The sequence below is a fragment of the Sinocyclocheilus anshuiensis genome, unplaced genomic scaffold, assembly GCF_001515605.1.
Source record: "Sinocyclocheilus anshuiensis isolate Anshui unplaced genomic scaffold, SAMN03320099.WGS_v1.1 scaffold1132, whole genome shotgun sequence".
NCBI lineage: Eukaryota > Metazoa > Chordata > Actinopteri > Cypriniformes > Cyprinidae > Sinocyclocheilus > Sinocyclocheilus anshuiensis.
This window is the reverse complement of record NW_015552678.1, coordinates 898,346-919,390: the sequence shown is the minus strand read 5'-3', so window position 1 is coordinate 919,390 and position 21,045 is coordinate 898,346. Positions and strand designations below refer to the sequence as shown.

At 37.3% G+C, this 21,045-nt stretch overlaps 3 protein-coding genes across 3 annotated transcripts in view; 2 read left to right on the top strand and 1 right to left on the bottom strand.

Annotated features, from left to right (window-relative positions):
• LOC107667546 (ureidopropionase, beta) overlaps positions 1–15,692 on the top strand; it is an 18,257-nt gene extending 2,565 nt beyond the window's left edge. Inside the window, exons 4-10 of the mRNA XM_016459228.1 lie at positions 1,004–1,098; positions 1,268–1,429; positions 5,961–6,130; positions 6,210–6,291; positions 6,865–6,907; positions 14,920–15,074; positions 15,208–15,692. Of these exons, the coding sequence (XP_016314714.1) occupies positions 1,004–1,098; positions 1,268–1,429; positions 5,961–6,130; positions 6,210–6,291; positions 6,865–6,907; positions 14,920–15,074; positions 15,208–15,291 (791 nt within the window). The 3' untranslated portion in view covers positions 15,292–15,692. The remainder of the gene's footprint in view (positions 1–1,003; positions 1,099–1,267; positions 1,430–5,960; positions 6,131–6,209; positions 6,292–6,864; positions 6,908–14,919; positions 15,075–15,207) is intronic.
• Positions 15,693–16,173: 481 nt separating this feature from the next.
• Positions 16,174–19,960, bottom strand: gucd1 (guanylyl cyclase domain containing 1). Its single transcript, XM_016459229.1, has 6 exons — positions 19,660–19,960; positions 19,198–19,279; positions 18,954–19,119; positions 18,583–18,674; positions 17,689–17,930; positions 16,174–16,830 (listed from the first exon to the last, which is right to left on the bottom strand). Exons 1-6 carry the CDS (start codon positions 19,664–19,666, stop codon positions 16,739–16,741), a joined length of 681 nt encoding a protein of 226 aa, XP_016314715.1. The 5' UTR covers positions 19,667–19,960; the 3' UTR covers positions 16,174–16,738.
• A 450-nt stretch (positions 19,961–20,410) lies between these two features.
• Positions 20,411–21,045, top strand: part of LOC107667518 (small nuclear ribonucleoprotein Sm D3-like) — a 3,086-nt gene continuing 2,451 nt past the window's right edge. The window contains exons 1-2 of the mRNA XM_016459194.1: positions 20,411–20,497; positions 20,773–20,918. Coding sequence (XP_016314680.1) covers positions 20,793–20,918 — 126 coding nt within the window. The 5' untranslated portion in view covers positions 20,411–20,497; positions 20,773–20,792. The remainder of the gene's footprint in view (positions 20,498–20,772; positions 20,919–21,045) is intronic.

Sequence of the window (21,045 nt, the reverse complement as noted above, 5' to 3'; positions counted from 1 at the left end):
ATGTAAACACAAACTTTTTTCTTGGATGCGATTAATCAATTATATAATACATAATATATGTAATACATAACCATTTCTGAGCAATTTAATGTTTAATCTTAAGTAATTAATGATTACTAATCTTTCAGTTTTTTACAGTTCACTTCAAGAGTCCTGTGGTGTAATTAGTCTATCAATCAATATAATATGATTAAAATCTACATGCATCATATTTCTAAATTAATTTAAAGCAATTTTTAAATAATTTTAGATGAAGAATAGCATGTCACACCGTTTAACACGTGATCAACTATCTATATTTAGTCACAAATGTTTTTGTTTTTTATTCCACGGCTCTCTATATCCATTTCCTGTTGTCCTCTAAGCAATTACTGAGCTTAGCATATGGATCGGAAGATTTTTTTGGCCTACAGTGATGTAACATGCCCGTGAAGACATCAGCAGAATCTGGTTTACATCAGCAGAGCACAGCAGGACAGTAGTGACGAAGTTTCAGCTGCGCTCGCAGTTTGTCTGTTTGTGTTGGCCGTGGCGTGCTATGGGGATGCAAGCTGATAAAAGGGAGTCTCATGCTCCAATTATAAACTCTCCAGGCATCCCAAAGGTCATTCCGTCCCTCTGGGTCTCAACAGGTCTCTTTGCCCAGGCTTCAACCCCCTTAACCACCACCCCACGTAAACCTTTGACCCCTGAGCTCTGATTTCCTGTGTTTCCATGCAAATCTACGAAGCATGTTTGCTTTGATAGTATTCATTTTAAAATGTAAACAAATAATCATTTCGTCCTGCTCTAAACAAAACAACAACTGCTAATGAAAAATAAGACCATAAACTTATCCACTATACTCCTCATCCTCCCTCTCAGCAAGCAAAACAACGTTTTATTGGACACCAAGGAGAGTCAATTTTGATAGTTTGAACTCTCATAAATAAAAATCAGTTCTGGTAATAATAAATTCTTTCAGGGAAAGCATTGTTTTTTTTCCTGTGTTCTCCATCCATAGCAATGCCTTTTGCATTTTGCACACGAGAGAGGGAGCCCTGGACAGAGTTTGCCGAATCGGCCGAGGATGGGCTCACCACACGCTTTTGTATTCAGGTAAGAGTTAAATAAATGGATGTCTTCCTGTAAAAGTTACGATCATCCTTTTCTATAAAGCATCACCTCAGTCTTTAGTCAAATATTTAACCTCAGTCCACTAATTGATTATTTCTGCAGTCATTACTTCTAATGCTGATACCACATGTGCTTGATTTTCATTTTGTAGCTGGCCAAAAAATACAACATGGTAGTGGTGTCTCCCATTTTGGAGAGAGATGAGATCCACGGTGGAACATTGTGGAACACTGCAGTGGTGGTGTCCAATAATGGCAATGTTCTAGGCAAATCACGGAAGAATCACATTCCCCGTGTGGGAGACTTCAACGAGGTCTGTGTCACCCTCTGCATAACAGTCAAACAACTGTCAGTGTGAAAGAACACAGCTACAGTGACACTCTATATTTAGAATAATAGTGTCATCACTTGTTTACATTAAGCTAAGATGAGTTAATTAAGCTGTAAATTAAATATTGATACAGTGCAGTCCAAAAGTTTAAGACAGTGAAAATGCTTTTGCATTTGTAGAATAAAAAAAAAACGTACAAATTAGAATTAGGTAGTACTGTATTAAAATATACATTAGCGGTCAACCGTTTTGAATAATGAGAAAAAATATAATTTTTTGTGTGTTTTTGAAACATGCTTACCAAGGCTGCATTTATATGATTAAAATACAGTAAAACGGTAATATTGTGTTTATTCCTGTCATGGCAACGCTGAATTTTCACCAGCCATTACTTCAGTTTTTAGTGTCACATGATTTTTCAGAAATCATTCTAATATGCTGATTTTGTGCTCCGTTTGTATCTGTTATTGTTGGTACTCAAATATTAACAATGGTTCGTATTATTATCAGTGTTGAAAACAATTTTTGCTGCTTAATATTTTTTTGTGTGGAAAGCATGATACATTTTATATAATGAATATAAAGTTCAAAAGAACAGCATTTATCTGAAATTTTTTGCAACATTATAATTGTCACTTATACGGTCATTTTTGATCAATTTAATATGTCCTTTGCTAAATTAAAAATATTACCCCAAATGTTTGAATGACGCAACAACATTGATAGTAATAAGACATGATTCTTGAGCAGCAAATCAGCATATTGAATGCTTTCTGAGAGATCATGTGACACTGAAGACTGGAGTAATGATACTGAAAATTCAGCTTTGTCATCACAGGAATAAATTACATTTTGAAATATTTTCAATAGAAAAAAAATAATATTTCACTATATTACTGTTTTATTTTTGATCAAATAAATCCAGCCTTAGTGAGCACAAGAATTTTTTTTTTTTCAAAAACATTACAATAGGGTGGCCATATGTGCCATTTATATGGGTCACGTCCTGGCCATGATTTTTATATTGCGAACACATCCAAAGTAGTTTGACCAATAACATGCAGGTATTGTACATAATCGACCAATCGTGGCGCGTCGTGCGTGAGAAGGTGAGAACGGTCAAACCGATGCAAATACGCGCACGTGTTTGTTCGTTCGTTCGACTTGAAGATGCGCACCGATCGTTGTATGACACCAAAGTACCGCGAGAGCGATTTGAAAGCATAAGGAGCCGTCTGCTCTGCTCTCTATAGCTCTCGTGAAATAATGTCATACAACGATCGATCTGCACAGTGCTAACAGCCAAAACCTGGATATTTTAGGCAATATAGAAATCCTGGCAAGGGTGCGTCCCGTAAAAAGGCCCGTATGGTCACCCTACATTACAAAAATCTTATTTTAAAAATAATTCCAAACTTTGGACCTCTAGTGTATTATACAAAAATGACCATGAACATCAAAATGTGCTTTTGCTTGAATGACAGCAGCACTCAAGCTGCATGAACTCCACAAGTTTGTGTAAAACCTGAATATCATGTTCTCCAGAATTCTTGATCCAGAGCATCTTGAGCTCCAGTGGAAACAAGAACTTCTGACCTTCTGAACAAAGTTACATAATGACTTATTTGATTAGTGACCTAGAAATAGTGCAGAATCTGACATATCTTTTATTCATTTTAGGTTGTAACAATGTATTATGTTTTTCAGAATCGTAAAACTTTATTTTCAGGTTTAAGTGACAAAAAAATCCCCACATTTTTGAACCCTTCTGTACACATAGTTATCAGTATTCTGTGCCACCACATGGGCATTTCTGTATCTTATTGGATTAACTGCTGTTCAGTGCAACCACTATAGAAATTCTTGTTATCAGAGATTTGTTCCAGCATGTTTGGTGTCTTTTTTCACAATTTTTCAGGTTAAACAAGTTTGTGTGTGTGTGTGTGTGTGTGTGTGTGTGTGTGTGTGTGTGTTTAATGTGGTTTGTGAGGACACAAATTTGTATAATGACATGGGTATGACAGAGGTATTACAACGAGAAGGTGATTTATGAGGACATTTTCAGTGTCCCCGTAATTCAAAAGGCTTATAAATCATTCAGAATTAGTTTTTTTTTTATCTAAAACTGCACAAAGTTTCTTGTAAGGGGTAGGTTTAGGTGTTGGGTGATAGAAAATATGGTTTGTACAGTAGAAAAACCATTACACCTATGGAGAGTCCTCATAAACCATAAAAACCAACATGTGTGTTTGTGTATCTGCAATACATGATCTGTGGGCCCTCTAAGTGGTTGATTTCTCCCCAGCTGTGCTGTTTATCAGTTTCGTGTTGTGCCTTTGATCCATTCCACACTGTGATAATGCTCAATTCAGGAAATGTGCCCACTCTCTTTTCCTGGAACAAGCTTGAGTGTACCTGCAGGAACCAGATGGCAGAAGATGGCTCAATTCTGTTTTTTTTTTCAGTAAAATTAAGGAGAATTTTGCTGCCGTCTATGCTGATAAATATCAGCGTTGGAAAATGTTTACACAGAAACTCTTCTGAGAATCCAGCTCAGCCCTGCATGAATTTCCATGCTGCATCAATTGCATGAATTTACACTAACATCACAAACTGTGGGCACAATCTAAAATACAACATACTGTATATTGTCTTAATCTTCTCAAAAGTAGATGCACAGATATCACATAGACCGATAACAACTGCTAAAACACAAGCTTATCTCTCATGCAATCTTTACAGTTGCTGAATCTTACACAACCTAACACATGAACTGTCAATGACAGGTGGTTTTAAATTAGTGTGCATTATTTGGTGTTAATCTATAACCACCTTTCCACTGTTCCAACAAACAGATTTTGTCAAAATTGTTCTGAAGAAGCCATTTATTACGCTCTCCTTATTCACCATGTTAAAATTAATGAATTTATGAAGATATACACATAAACAAAAGGTCACCAATATGTTTGCAAGACAAACAATTTTCTAGGACTAATCAACTTAATTATTTAATAGTTCTAAAATAATTATTTCAGGCATTATTATTCATTATTCAGCAATGCTTAGTATTAAAATATCTGCCATTCTCACCTTACACTGATAGTTTCAATTATTCAGTTTCAAAAGTTCAATTATTTGGAAGAATATTCTGTCAGTCACAAAAATTGTAAATTAAAATGGTTTTGCATAAGTCATTTTATGAAAAAAGATCATTTTAAACCTAGTCAGATTAGCTGTTGGTGAAGATGATCATGTGTAGTTCAAGACTAATGTGCTGTAGATATTCCTGCCGATAATGCTTTTGTACAATTGTTTAATAAATAAAACATAATAGTTCAATAAATGAGAAATATCCCCACCACTAAAGCACAGACTGATCATATATTATATCAGTGATATATCAATCACAATCTTATTACATCAGCACTTTGATTACTGCATGGCCAATCAAATTCTAATTCTGGAAATATCTGTTATATAAACAAAAGAATAAAACCTTTGCAACACACATGCAGCACTCAGTTATCAGTGCCCTTTTGCTACATAATCTAGCAAACTCACATTATCCTCATCTCTGCTTAATACATTATCCCATTTAGATCTGTCCATATGGCAAATATGGGTGTATGTGGGACCTTTTAGGGCATTAACATTTTGATGCATGTCATCCACTAAAGTGCAAAGGTCTTTAAAGACCTTTTTAAACCATTCAAGATGTTACATCCAAACCACTATGGGTGGCCTTGCCCATAATTTTTTATGATGGTGGTCTTGTTAATGTTGTTTAATTTATGGCAACATCAATTCAAAATTCCTGTTCATAATGTTGTATCCCATGTGGGATATTAACTACTGTCTTTTATTGAAGTGCACAGATTTGTGATCTGTGCACTGCAACAAGAATAGTAGTAGATCTTAAAGGAATAGTTCAATCAAAAATGAAAATTTGCTGAAAATGTAAGATGAGGATTGGCTTGTTTCTTCATTGGAACAAATTTGGATAAATTACATCACTTGCTCATCAATGGATGCTCTGCAGTGAATGGGTACTGTCAGAATGAGTCCAAACTGGCTGCATGTTTTAATATACAAATCCATCCAAGATGTTTTTAACTTAAAAACGCTGCATCTGGCCAAAATACGAGATGTTTGAACTTAAAATGCCTCAATGATGGATTTTATTTCTTATGAATATGCAACTTTTCTCTTCATAAGACGTTAATTGATGGACATGAGTCATGTGGATTGTTAGTGTATTATTGTTATGTTCTTATCAGCTGTTTGGACTCTCATTCTGACCGCACCCATTTACTGCAGAGGATCCATTGGTAAGAAAGTGATGTAATGCAAAGTTTCTCCAAATCTGTTCCTATGAAGAAATAAACTCATCTACATCTTGGATGGCCATTTTTGGGTAAAACTTTTTACTTTAAACTCTCATAGTTTTGGTTTGAAAAGCTAAAATTGAATTGAACTCAAACTTGATTAAAAATGGAACTACATCCTTCTCCAGTCAACATATTACATGGAAGGGAACACCAGCCACCCTGTATTCCAGACACAGTTTGGAAAGATTGCTGTTAACATCTGCTATGGCCGACACCATCCTCTCAACTGGTTAATGTACAGCATACATGGGGCTGAGATCATCTTTAACCCTTCGGCCACAGTTGGATTGCTCAGGTATCGTGTTGTACACCTGTCTTATGGGAATAATGCAGAGCCCGTATTCCATCATGCTGATGCTGGTTTTGTGTTACAGTGAACCAATATGGCCGATTGAGGCCAGAAATGCTGCCATCGCAAACCACTGCTTCACCTGTGCCATCAACCGTGTGGGAACAGTATGTGCCACCTGTTGTCCAATAAGTGTGCCAAAAAAATGATTTCAACATTCTTAAAAATCACATAAATTATCCAATAGATGCTCTTGAGTCTAAAACATACACAGAGATTCTCAGGAAATGTCCTGCTTGCCCCAACTATGCACTGTTTATACTGTGATAATATCACAACCACAACTAAGGTAAACTATATATATATATATGAACTAATATGATTAGATAAGCGCATGCTAATAATTTAAACAGGATTATAAACCAAACTGCAAATAATGTTACACAGATGAAAAAACAAGTTGAGTGCTTGTTTTTTTCTTTCTTTCTGTGGCTCTCTGGAGTCTGATCTCTGTTAGTGGTTATAATGTCTTAGAGGGATGACTTTTATTCTCAGGGGTAGATACAGTAAACCAATTATCTTTAAACTGGCTTAAATTGGAATTATTTCGATAGTCTGTTATGCAGTGCCCATGTGCCTCACATATGAAAGCACTGGAGGTTCAGATAAGTGTTTTCTTCTGCCCTCTAGTGCTGATTTCTGGGTATTATTGAGTCTTGATGTAGATCTGTCTTTTCCAGGAGTATTTCAAGAATGAGTTCACATCTGGAGATGGAAAGAAAGGTATTTATCCATTTATTGTGAGCATGTGCATGTATTTGCGTATGTAAACTTGTTTTCTCTTGCTTGTGACTTGCACAAAAGTAAAGGCCAAGAGGTCCTTTAGTCATATATGTACGTTTGGGGTCAGTAAGATTAAAAAAAAAAAAGAAATTAATACTTTTATTCAGCAATTATGCATTAAATTGATCAAAAGTGACAGTAAGGACATTTATAATATTACAAAAGATTTCTATTTCAAATAATTGCTTTCTGTTCATCCAGGAATTCTGAAAAAACATATATTAATGCTTCCGTAAAAATTTTGAGCAGTTTTCTGTTTTCAACATTGATAATAATAAAAATGTTTATTGAGTGTCAAATCAACATAATATAATGATAATGAGGGATCATGTGACACTGAAGACTAAAATAATGGCTGCTCAAAATTCAGCTTTGTCACCACAGGAAAAAAATCATTTTTTATATGTAATACAGTACATTAAAAAAAAATTAAATTGTAACAATATTTCACAATTTTACTTGTCTTCCATTAGTCAAGTAAACAGATAGCCACGCCCCAAACTCATGCCATTGGTTGAGCCAGTGTTTAAACTACAAATTGCTTACTTACAGTTTGCATATTAAGATGAATATTAATATGAATATGCCAGAAAATTGCACATTTCACTTTTAATGAACCTAAAATGAATTAGATCTGAGTGTAATGGAGACATTTCTCGCAAGTCATTCATACAGCAGATGGCACTATCGGCCTGAAAATTAAATATGGGTCAAAACCTAAAGATCATTCCCATCTGTATACATATTTGAGTCCATCTGTCGCTTTCCCAGAGCTTAATGTCTCTGTGTCAGCATATAAAGGATCAGCGTATCTGTCTGTCAATCTAGTATCTGTATCGGTGGCGGGCTGAGGACAAGGGAACTAGTGGACAAAGGAAAGATCTAGTCTGTCAGGCTCTGTTCTCGCTTTCAGCCCTCATTACTGTTGCATAAGCCTTCAACCTGAACACAAAATCCCCCTTTGCTGTTTTACATGTGAAGCCTTTGTGTAACATGACTAGGGTCACACAGACATAAGCCACAAACATATATGAGGGGCATTTGTCCATGAATAGGGTACAAAATACGGTCTAAACTTATTTAAAAAAAAAAAGAAGGATCAGTGCAGAACAAATAAATGATCAGTGAAATGAGGTGCTCAACCTTCAGAAAATGTTGAAAATCAGCCTCAGGTGATGCAACTAGATATTATATGAGGTTTCATTTTACAATTCATTTTCTATGAGGTTTGCATGTTTTGCAACCCTGCTGGGGCATAAATAAATACAGTGACATGGCATGGATAAAAATGGACAGATAAAATGTTAAGACAAACAAAATAAATGATGCTAGGATGGATAATTTGACATCAAATGTTGATTTGTAGTTAGTTTTTTTTTATTCGCTTTGGTGCTATTTTTACAAGTAAGATCAAAACTCTTAGTACAAAAATCCAAACTGATCACACTTGTAACACCACTAGTCATTCTTTCAAAATCTGTTCTCATGCTTTCATTACAATTACACATATTTTTATCCACTCAATCATTGTTTCAAAACATAAGATTATTGTAATATATATTGAGAACATTTGATTTAACATTGTGATCTTCTTTCAATTTAGTACTTTTACCAGTCAGTTCATTCAAGAGCAAACAATGCAAGATACATATTTCAAATCAGCTTTGTTGCTGAAATAATTACAGTAATACAGGCAATAATTGTCATGTTAGAAAATACACTTACATTACCTAACTTGCATAACTCATGTAAAATCCATAATGTTTGTAAAAGTATTTATACAGTGTGCTATTGTATCAAAAGGTATGATGATGAAGGTATGACATGGCCATAAGGTTTTGTGCTAGAACAGAGATTACTGTAAATGCAGTATGACATATGACTGAATCTATACTGTAACTGAACTTTTCAGATGAAAGGCGAGTTATAGTAATGTGCAGTCTCTACCATGGTAAAGACTATACAGTATCGCATGGCATAATGTAATGTAAAATGCTGTATTTGATGCCATCTGTCCTACTTCTTCTGATACATCTCTGATCAATTTCTCTCCCTTGTAACCTGCTGTATGTTCACAAATTGTAAAACACACAGTTTTACAAATGAGGACATCCTCAAAGGGAGGTTTTTGGTGATTTTGTTAGGTTTTGCTCACTTCTGGGTGCCAATTTGTCCCCAAAATATGGTTAGGCACACACACACACACTCACAGGTATTCCTATCATTATGGTGACATGCCATAGGAGCAATGGGTTTTATATTGTACAAATATTCCATCCCCCTACACTAACCCTACTCTTAAGAAAATAGTTTTTTTCTCATAGAAAAAAAGGTCTCCCACAAGGACAAGGATTTCAGATATTGCCATCTTTGTGGGGATAATTTATCCCCCATAACGGGGATAAATTGAGAATTTATCCCCGTTTTATACATTTTATAAATTGAGAATTCAGGTAAACCATGTGTGTGTGGTTTACCTGAACCACACACACACGTACAAAATAGTGGTTATCGTCTAAGATAAATCACTTATAGTGCAAAAAATAATTAATTACATTTGGTTATCCCTGAATTGCAAACAAGTTCTTTAGAAACTATATCTATTGAATCTATGTCTATAGATATCTATAGATGCACCAAAAGATTCACTGATTAACCATAGAGTTAGATTAAATAATAGACAAATTTATTAAACTGAATGAGAAGACATGCAAATGAAAAGTTTGATAGTAAGAGCTTTATGAAAGGCAGTTACTGTGAATGAAACATTTATATAGATGAAACAATTCGTTTGTGTAGTGAAAAGGATACATTGTGATTGTGTGTATTGTACTAAGACAATTGAAAATATGCTGAAATGTTTGAAAAACAGCACTTTTGATGATCTGTTGTGATATTAGTACTAAGAGTTTTGAAAATGTAACAGTTGCTTGTGAAAATAGTACCAAAGCGAATAAAAAAACGGCCATTTAAAATTTTGGACAGTAATATTTTTTAAAGAAATTAATATTAAATTGATCGAAAATGACAGTAAATACATTTATAATGTATCCTGAAAGAATCCTGAAAAAAATTATTGTGGATTCCACAAAAATATTAATAGGCATTACAAATGTTTTTAACATAGTAATGTTTCTTAACCCTTGTGCACTGTTCGGGGTCTTTTGAGACACCAAATGACGTTTGCTGAAATAAAAAATTTTTTTTCCCTTTATCTAAATGGCATGAGATTTTGTACGGTTGTCAACACTTCGTAGCTCTACAAAAAAAAAAATTAAACTGGATTGATATTTGGTTCTATGTTAATGTGAAAAAAGTCACACTTGTGATGTTTAGGGTCTCTGGAGACCCCACTTTGAAATGAATGGGGAAACGATACCTTTACTTTTTAATTTGTCAAATAAAATCAATAAATAAAATAAATCCACCACAATGCAGACCACAAAATACATGAAAATGAAGTGGCAACCCTTCCACACGTTCACAATGCAGAACGTACTCGGTTACTAACGTAACCTCGGTTCCCTGAGATACGGGAACAAGTACTGCGACTGCTATGGGGAAAACTCCTTTTTCTCTGATGACTTAAGCCTTTTTCAATAATGCAGTGTAACTGCACGGCCATTGGTTCGTGCAGTGAATTAAAAACGAACCAATGGCTCGGCAGCAGAGCTTATATGGCCAGAATGGGCGGGGCCATCTGGCTATATAAGCGGGCATATCGCCATAGGATCCTCAGGTTACTTCGACTGAAGCGACGACCGAGTCGTGCAGCTACATAGCATGGCTAGTTACGCAGTACTCGTTCTCGTATCTCAGGGAATCGAGGTAACGTTAGTAACCGAGTACATTCCCTGTCGATACTTCACTCGTACTGCGTCTGCTAAGACGCTATGGGGAACTAGTACAATCCCGCTGTGCTATGCTAGAGGAACGACTCATGTTTGAAATTGCCTTAAGCACAACAAGGGGCCCAGAGGGACTAAGTAATTAGCAGGGAAGCCCTGCAGGAGGCAATAGAGCCAAGCTCGCAGAGGTCAGCCCGGCTTTCAGAATCGTTCCAAGAAAAACTCTGTACAGCCTCGGCACTCAGTGAGGGCCAAGAGCGTACAAGAAGGAAGGCAAAGCCTAAGCACTGGTTTGGCACGATTGAGCCCATTATGCAGAAAGGATCCGGGCCTGTAAGGCCAGAACGTCCAGATTATATAACCTGGCAAATGTTGACGGTGAGGCCCAGCCGGCCGCCGCACAGATCTCTGCAATGGACACACCGCTAGACCCCACCCAAGACGAGGCTATGCCTCTAGTCGAGTGTGCTCTTACTCCCATGGGGCAGTGTAGGCCCAAGGAGGAGTATGCTAGCGCAATAGCGTCAACTATCCATTTCAAAAGTCTCTGCTTCGTGACTGGAAGCCCTTTGGTGTGGCCACCGAAGCATATAAAGAGTTGTTCCAACTACCTAAATGGGGTGGAATGCTCAATATAAGTCCTCAATGCCCTGACGGGGCAGAGTAAGTTTAACTCCTGGTCATCCTCCGAAGGAGGAATCACCGATAGAGTTATAACCTGTGGTTTTTAGCATAAGGAACAAGGTCAATGGATTGTAGCGGCTCAAAGAGAGGTCTCTTTAGAGCCCTCAACACCGTGGACAAATCCAATGTAGGGACTGTGATGGGGCGAGGCGGATTAAGCCTCCTAGACCCCTTCAGAAAACGAACAACCAAATTGTTCCTGTCCACAGATTGGCCAGCTATAGGAGCGTGATAGGCTGCTATGGCTGCTACATAGACCTTAAGCGTGGAAGTGGAATGGCCCTTGTTCAACAGCTCTTGCAGGAGGGACAATATCAGAGATATGTCACAGGAAGCTGGGTATTCGCAGCGGGTCGTGCACCAGGCGGAGAAGACCAACCACTTAAGGGTGTAGAGGCGTCTCTTAAATGGAGCTCTAGCTTGAGAGATTGTATTTAGTACGCTCTCTGGGAGGTTCGCAGGCTCCCATCGAGAGGCCAAAGATGCAGAGCCCAAAGCTCGGGCTGGGGGTGCCATATCTTTCTGTTCGCCTGAGAGAGGAGGTCCCGCCTCAGGGGAATGGGCCATAGAGCTGCTACCAACAGTTGGGACAGCTCTGCGAGCCAGTGATGGTTCCTCCAGAGCAGGGCTACTAACAGAACATTGTGCTCTTGTTCCCTGATTCGCCTGATTACCTGTGGGATCAGGGCGATCAGGGGAAAAGCGTAAAGTAGGAGGTTGGGCCAGTTGTGAGCCAATGCATCCATGTCCTTTGAGAAATAAGTTGGGCAATGAGAGTTGTCTTTTGAGGCAAAGAGGTCGACCTCTGCCTTGCCAGATTTTCTGAACCGTCTGCGGGTGGAGCATCCACTCTTCTGAGAGGACATTGCTCCGAGATAGCAAATCCGCTCCTTGGTTCAGTTTGCCCGGCACATGCATCGCATGCATCTCAGCGAACGCAAGTTGATCTGGGCCCATTCCAAGAGGCGCTTCGAGGAGAGTCCTCCCTGGCGATTTATGTAGGACACTACCGTCATGCTGTCCAATCTGAACAAGACGTGGTGTCCCTTCAGGTCTGGCAGGAAGGTGCGAAGGCCCAAACATACTGCCAGCATTTCCAGGCAGTTGATGTGCAGCCGACCTTGCTCTTTCGACCAGTGGCCGAAAGCCGGTTTGCCATTGCACAGCGCTCCCCAACCTAAGTTGGAAGCGTCTGTCAAGACCACCTTCCTTCTGCAGAACATCCCGGGGGCACGCCCCATTCCATCCACTGAGAGTCTTTCCAGGGGCCAGAGCTCCTCTGCCGAGCCATTGGTTCGTTTTTAATTCACTGCACGAACCAATGGCCATGCAGTTACACTGCGTTATTGAAAAAGGCTTCAGTCATCGGAGAAAAAGGAGTTTTCCCCATAGCGTCTTAGCAGACGCAGTACGAGTGAAGTATCGATAGAGAACCCACCCCCCAAAAATCACCCATAGACATCAATTGAAGACTATACAAATTTAGATTTTTTGTTACATAATTTGTCAAAAATGGCAGTTACAATGCAGACAACACACAAAATCTGAAGGGGTGACACCACAGCACATCCACGATGGAGGAAAAACACACACAACCCCCACCCCACCCCCCAACCCATAATCAGAATCAGAATCAGAATCAGAATGAGCTTTATTGCCAGGTATGTTTACACATACGAGGAATTTGTTTTCGTGACAGAAGCTTCCACAGTGTAACAGAATGACAGTGACAGAACAAAAAACACAGATAATAAAAAATAGAACAAGTAAATAAGGAATAAAAATATATAAATTGACAGTTGTATGTGCAGGTATATTACAATAGACAGTCTGTCCGGAATGGCGTCTTTCAGCCAGGTTTCCGTGAAACACAGAGCAGCAGAGTTTGAAAAATCCTTATTTGTCCGGGAGAGCAGAAGGAGTTCGTCCGTTTTGTTGGGTAGAGAGCGGAGATTTGCCAGATGGATGCTTGGCAACGGCGTCCTGAATCCACGCTGTCTGAGCTTGACGAGCGCGCCGGCTCGCTTCCCCCGTCTGCGCGTCCTGAAGCGTTTGATCAGCGCCGCAGCTCCCCCAACAACAATGTCCAGCAAAACATCAGAATAGTCGAAAACCGGTGAAATATCGGGTGGTGTGTACTTCCGAATGTCCAGCAATTCGTCTCTGGTGAAACTGATTGCAGGGATATAACTAAAGACAGGACAAACTAACAAAAACATAAAAACAACTGCGGAGCACGCCACGGAGGCAGCCATCAGCGTCGGCGCCATCTTAAAATGATCTAAAACCCGCCATCATAAAACCCACTCGTAAGAAATGAAATATTGACATGACATGAGTGGCTCTCTCTTACATAATTTGTTGAATAAAAATCAGCTACAACAAAGAACACACACAGAAATGATGGAGGGAAACCACAGGACATCCACAATGGAGAATAAATGCAAACACACACATACACTCACTAATACACACACATAACACCACATGCAGTTTTGACTGTAATCATGTCATAACTGCAAAAAAATTCTATGTCTGTACAAAAAAATGCTAAACTTCGGCAAAGAGTCATTTTATATTATTGCAATAATGATTTTGTAGTATCTTAACATTAATCTAATAAAAAAAAACTTGTGAAAAGATCTATACCTATGTGGAAATGGCAAAATGAGCCACTGAGTAATGCTCTAGAGCCATCTGGTGGCTGTAGTTAAAATTTCATGTTTTTTTTTATTTTAAAAGTGTTTGTTTTCAAATAGATGGAAACAATTTGGCATTAAACTATGGCACATTGCCCATGTTATCCTCATGCATTAAAATTAGAAATGTGGGTCTTTTATAAAGCGAATTTTACATTTAAAAAAAAATGTTTTTTATATAAAAACATATTAAAAATATTTTTTAACTCATTTATATAAATTTTACAAATATCATAAATCCTCCAAAAACTGCACAAATGTAGCGAAAAAAAAACATTAATAAACGGAGTAAAATTACATTTGTAAAAAAAAAAAATTTAAAACAATTATTCTGTAACAAAATTACATTTTGTTGTCTGGGGTCTCTGGAGACCCCAAACAGCATGAGTGTCACACCCAAACGAACAGTGCACACGGGTTAAGCACCAAATCAGCATATTAGAATGATTTCTGAAGTATCACGTGACACTGAAGACTGGAGTAATGATGCTAAAAATTCAGCTTTGCATCACAGGAATAAATTACATTTTAAAATATATTCAAATAGAAAAAAATATTTCACAATATTCCTGTTTTAACTATATTTTTGATCTAATAAATTCAGCCTTGGCAAGCATATAAGACTTTTTTTTTTTAAACACTTAATAAAATCTTACAGTCCACAAACTTTTAAATGGTAGTGTGCATTTTGTGTACGATTTCTGGTTTGTGTCATCCGTAGCGCACCATGACTTTGGCCATTTTTATGGCTCCAGCTATGTAGCTGCACCTGACGGCAGCAGATCCCCAGGATTATCCAGAACCCGTGATGGCCTGCTGGTGACAGAGATGGACTTGAACCTAAATCGCCAAGTTGCAGACAAATGGAATTTCAAGGTGGGATAAAAAAAAAAAAATCACTATCACTACACGTTCAACTTTACATTTCATCAGATAGAGGTTAGATAGTCAATAAGGTTTGTCTCTGGTAGCATCTGCATGCCATTCACATGTGTGAATCTCTCCGTAGATGACTGGGAGGTATGAAATGTATGCAGAGGAGCTCAAAAAAGCCATCCAGCATGACTTCAAACCCAACATTGTTAAGGAGTGAGTTTATCTGGAAAACATGAGTGCCAAAAGCCCTTGAGAGGAACCGCACTTTCAGCTGAAAGCCATGCTTGGCACATGGAGAACCACATTATGTATTAGCGATAAGTCCTTGTACCTCTACTTGAATTTCACAAAATAACTTATATAATTTATCAGTTCATTTTTAAGGTCAATAATGGAAGGATGCATTTGAATAAAATACAAATCCAACTTTTATTAATTTCTGAAATGCAACTATATATTTCATAAAAATAAAGTTTGCCATATCAATATTCCTTATGTTCTTTAAAAAAAAAAGCACAAGCTGATGTAATTGGACACCTGATGTCTTAAAAATCAAAGAAAAAACAACATTTAACCTGAATGATCAAAGATTAAATAACATAATTATGGCTGGTGGAACAACATAGTGCAAGCATTTCATTTGTCAGCCATTGTGTCACAATCAACGATTGAACCATTTGAACCACTGAGCAGGCATAGTGTGTTTACAAGATAGCAAACAGCAAAGCATTCACAACACAGTTCAGACCTTTTCAAATGGTGCACAACACCTGACGGTAAAACTCTAACCCTAGTGTTCCTGTTCTCTCTCGGAGGAATTAACCGAGTGTAGTTACTATGAATTACGCCAACACAATATAATCATGGGAATTGACCAATGTAATACAGTAAATTACACAGAAACCGGTCTAATACTGTACTAGTGCTATGAGCGAGTTTAAAATGTACTTTATGATCACGGTTCGCGGTTCAGAGTCGCCCACAAAGCAGCCAAACGCTCTCTTGCTACTCTACATGAGGTTATGACAGACGTCCAGGTGATTCTGTTCTCGAGGAAACCCCTGGAGAAGTGAATCCACACATATTGCACCTATGAAACTTTTTCCCGACAGTGGGATATAATTTAACATGCTGGATTTATCAAAGCTTACCTGAGTTTTTAAAAACAGCTTTTCTCTTTTACAATAATTAAAACCTTTCATTGTGTTAATTAAGTGGCTTCCAAGAGAAAAATAATAAAATGAAAAATCAACACAACCCCATGATTTTGCAAGGTTACCCTGAACAAACACAAAGTCTCTATCTTTACATGAATGGAAAAACATTATGTACACTCCTGCTCCACCTCTTACAGTGGCAGATTATATATGAGCTATAGATAAAAATATAAGTCCACATCACAATAATGATGAGTTACATATATATATATATATATAGCATTTCCCTTTCCTTTCTGTGTGAATATTTCATTCAGTGGCCAATGTAGCACCATAGTAATGCTTCGTGCGATGCTATAGCTCTAATGAAGACCATAGCCAGAGGTGACACATACTACCTGCTATTGGCCAGCAGCACTGGTTCCTGTTGGCAAAAATGCTACCCAGCCAACCACAGTGGATGCAAAAGGTGTTTTGAATGTTTGTTCATTCAGAAGCTGTCAAGACTCAGCCGTCTTTGTAGATGAACAGAATATCCTCGTCAGTTCCGTAGCTTCTTCTGGCCTCCTCGAAATTACTAAAGCTTGTGCAGCACACACCTGTCAATCAAAGATATGGGCATATATGTTAATGTGTAAGATTCTGTATTATCATTAGGAAAACTTTAGCCAAAAAAGAATATTTCCTGAAAATGTACTCACCCTTAGACCATCTGAGATGTACATGAGTTTGTTTCTTCAACAGAGTTGGAGAAATTTAGCATTACATCACTTGCTTATCAGTGGATCCTCTGCAGTGAATGGGTGCCGTCAGAATGAGAGTCTAAACAGCTGATAAAAACATAACAATAATCCACACGACTCCAGTCCATTGAAAGTTAAAATGCCTTAATGATGGATTTGTTTCATACAAACACAAAGCTTTTTACTTAACAAAATGTTTATTTGTGGACTAGAGTATTACTCGTGGATTATTGTGATGTATTTAATCAGCTGTTTGGACTCTTATTCTGACGGCACCCATTCACTGCAGAGGATCCATTGATAAGCAAGTGATGTAATGCTAAACTTCTCCAAATCTATTCTGATGATGAAACTAACAATCTACATCATGGATGGCCTGAGTAAATTTTTTAGCAAATTCTCCTTTGTGGTTTAACTATTTATTTAAAAATAACCATAATAAACACTGTAATAAATAAGGCTGTTGGGTCTAAGATGTAAGTGACCTCAAAAAAGTATTTGGAAATTTAAAAAAATAAAATAAAATAAAATATTTTATTTGGATACTTCAAGTATCCAAGTATTTTTGTTTAAATATTTGAATTAATATTCATTAATATTATTATTATGTATTTAACCATTTAAACCCTATGTGTGTGTTTTTAAAAAAAGTTTTGCATTAACAGTGTGCTTGTGCTGTCTTTAAGAATAATTCCAAAACTTCACAATACATACGGTCCGAGTAGGCGGGGTTGTTGTAGAAGATGCTGCCAGTTTTACGGTTAAATCCACACACCACCACAAAGTGGCCCTGGTAATCTGGCTTCCTGCAAAAGCACTTCTGACCCACAGGGAGGAAACAGCAGTATTTGACAGGGGTGGAGCACAGCTCACACACCAACACCACTGCGTTGACCAGCACGATGGCCACGTGACCCTGCTCCAGGTGGCTCTGGATCTCCTGAACCGTAACAGAGCTACAAGAACAAGATGTGATCAGATTTCTTCATGCACAGCACAGGAGTTTCAGCTTACTGGAATATGTTTTGATATAATCTCGAAATGAAAACTTCTGATGTCACAGAACTGGAACTATATATACACAACTATTAAATTAAATTTGATACTGTTTTGTCTAAATTAATAAAAAAAATTAAAACTATGATTTTAAATAGATTTTAAGCATCCATGTAGTCCACAGAGTGCATAAACTGATAAAAATATGTGTGTTCAAGGCAATGTAATTTGCATTTAATAAAAGCTTTTTTAAAGATAAGTTAAATGTAAAAATCTAATTATAAAAATGCATACTTAAATATATAGTATTGCCAATAGTAATAAATTCCAAAAGTTCAATATTGTGCATGGCTTTTTGACCAACCAGTTTCCATGACTTTTCCAGTTATGCCTAATTACTGCATAGAATGTCTTTATAATATGATTAAAAACTGTTTTATTAAATACATTAAATATTTGTTTGTTTTTAACAACCGTATTCATTTCCATGATCCAAGCATGGAATTTCTATTTATATATATCCAAATTTTCAATTACGATTTTAACCCGCACAAAGTGTCAGTATGCGCCACAAAGGAAAAAAAGAAAATGTGTTAAATGTGGAAACCTCACCATTTTTTCACCAGGACTCCTTTGCTTTCAGCCTTCAGAAATAGTTCATTCACCCTGTCCTCTTCCGTGTCAAAATGCTTTTTGTAGAAAGACTAAATGCAGAAGAACACAAGAAATGGAAAAATTATTCAGATGCCAAGGTGATCACTCTCGAGTCCGAACTGATCCTTTGATTAAAATTACAGCTCTTCAATCATAAATAAAATCAAGAATATTATTTATATGAATGTTAAAACGGCCCTGACTAATGCCATTTTCTTGGAAAAATTGACTGAAACATCCATTCTTTACTGCGCTGCATGTGACACTTAGCTTGTACTCTATCTGCAGTGATCATGACTGTATCACATGATTTGAAAAACAGATAGCACCTGGTTCCTGAAGCCCTTGTCCACACCGAGCGTCTGTGTGTAGAAGCAGTGTCTGACCCCCAGCTTACACATGAGATAAGCCAGGTCAATAGTCCACACGCTCTCCGTAAACTCCAAGTCCAAGCACGCTCTCTGAAATTCCTCCTCACTTACTGGATGTAAATACCTGTGCACAAAAACAAGAGTTTAAATATTTACCATTAGAGTAACTGTGCATAATACATCACTTAGGATTCATACTTACTCTAGTACCATTCTCGAACAGGCCAAGCCACAATCCCAGTGGTACAGCTGCCGGATGACCGGTACGTTTAACATCACATCATCTGACAAGATCAGACAGGAAGCTGGTAATGTCACTGAGCAGCATTCACATTAACCCAAGTTGCATTATCTGGTTGTATTGAAGATAAATTCGTTTTGGTTGTGAATTGAGGTATATAAAACCATTATGTTGTATTTTATACATATAAAATCGAAAAAAACAACAACAAAAAACAGGTAAATGAGAGTGAATAACAACTTGGAAAAGTTATACACAAGCAGCATGAGGATAATATATGAACTGTTCATTTAAATTAAATATATCCGGGTTGAGTATTTTGTATATTAGAGAAGGGTCATGATTGATTATAATGCTAGTTAGTTTACACAGTTTCTAGCCATCTAAGATGTTCCGTTTAAACGTAATTTATCACAAACTCACCGTTCATGATGCAGTCGGTGTGTGCCTCTCTGTGTTATTGTGTTTCAGTGATGTTTAATAGCAGGGCTTGATTCATGAAGAGTGTCTGCTAGCGAAGTTAACATTAGCCGGGCAGTTGTTGCCCTGTTGTCCTCCACATAGGACTCGCTAAAATCTGTCCATCTTTAGCTCAATGAAAGCTGTTTACGGACTGTTAATGAAAAGCGGTGAAACAGCTACAAACACGACTTGTTTAGCCCACGCCTTGTGGTCATTCCCAGGGATGAATGCTTCACTTCCTCTGTGTCAATCCAAACCACAGCGAGCGTCGGTACACGGAACTGCGCCCTCTGCTGGCAACACGATAAATTACAGTAAAACTCCACCTCGATTCGACAAAAATAGTGAAGAACTAGAATATTTATAGAATTTTTTTTTTAGAATTCTGTTTCTATATCAGTTTTAAATACATTTAATGACATTTTCCCCCAAGATGGGTAAATACGAGTAATTTTATTTATATCAATTATTATTATTTATTACATTTATTCTAATTCAACATAAATAAAAAAGCACAGGGTACATTTGTGATTAAATTGGTTCATTCTATGGCTAGGTATTTAGGAATATTGTTTCATTTGCTATGCTTATAGGGCTTTTTACTAATACCTAAATACCTAGTAATAGAAATAACTAATTTAATGACAAATTTACCCCAAAATACCACAACGTGGTTTTATCGTTTGAATGTTGTGTCATTCAGTCCGGTAGGTGGCAGTACGTGTCTCCAGTTGAATAAAATCCCGGAAATTCTATTGAACACCAAAGACAAAACTGTGGACGTTCGGCGCACGTTTGGGTGAGTTTTTATTAATTTCTCTGAGAAAGGTAAAACTGGGTCGTGTCTGTGTGTGTTTATTTGTAGATTTATTGTTAAATTATTACTTCTTGTTATGTGTGTGTTTTTATTTTGCTTATGACAAACTTGCGTTAAGATCCGTCTGACCCATTCATTTAATTTAAACGGCTTCCATTAGTTTTCACCTCCTCGTAAAGCAAAGATTTATCTTTTGTCTAAGTTATTTGTCCTCTGCCAAGTTTTCTGCGGCGTCTTATTTTCTCTCTCTCTTAAAGTTGACAGATAGCTTGTTAAGATGTCCATTGGAGTGCCCATCAAAGTTCTTCATGAAGCAGAGGGACACATAGTCACCTGTGAAACCAACACTGGGGAGGTTTACAGGGGCAAACTGATCGAGGCTGAGGACAACATGAACTGCCAGGTACTGAGATTTGTCCTGCGTGTTGCAAACTAATCTCCTGAAAGTCTCTTAATTATTTCCTTATAGAAACCTATTAATGTAATAACATTTTTAGTTATCTTAATACTTGCATTGGATATATATATAT

Coding starts and splice junctions, on each gene's coding strand:
- gucd1 (XM_016459229.1), bottom strand. Junction 19,120..19,197: donor TGTTCGAGAATGGTACTAGA/GTAAGTATGAAT, acceptor TTTTGTGCACAG/GTATTTACATCCAGTAAGTG. Junction 18,675..18,953: donor ACAAGGGCTTCAGGAACCAG/GTGCTATCTGTT, acceptor TTCTGCATTTAG/TCTTTCTACAAAAAGCATTT.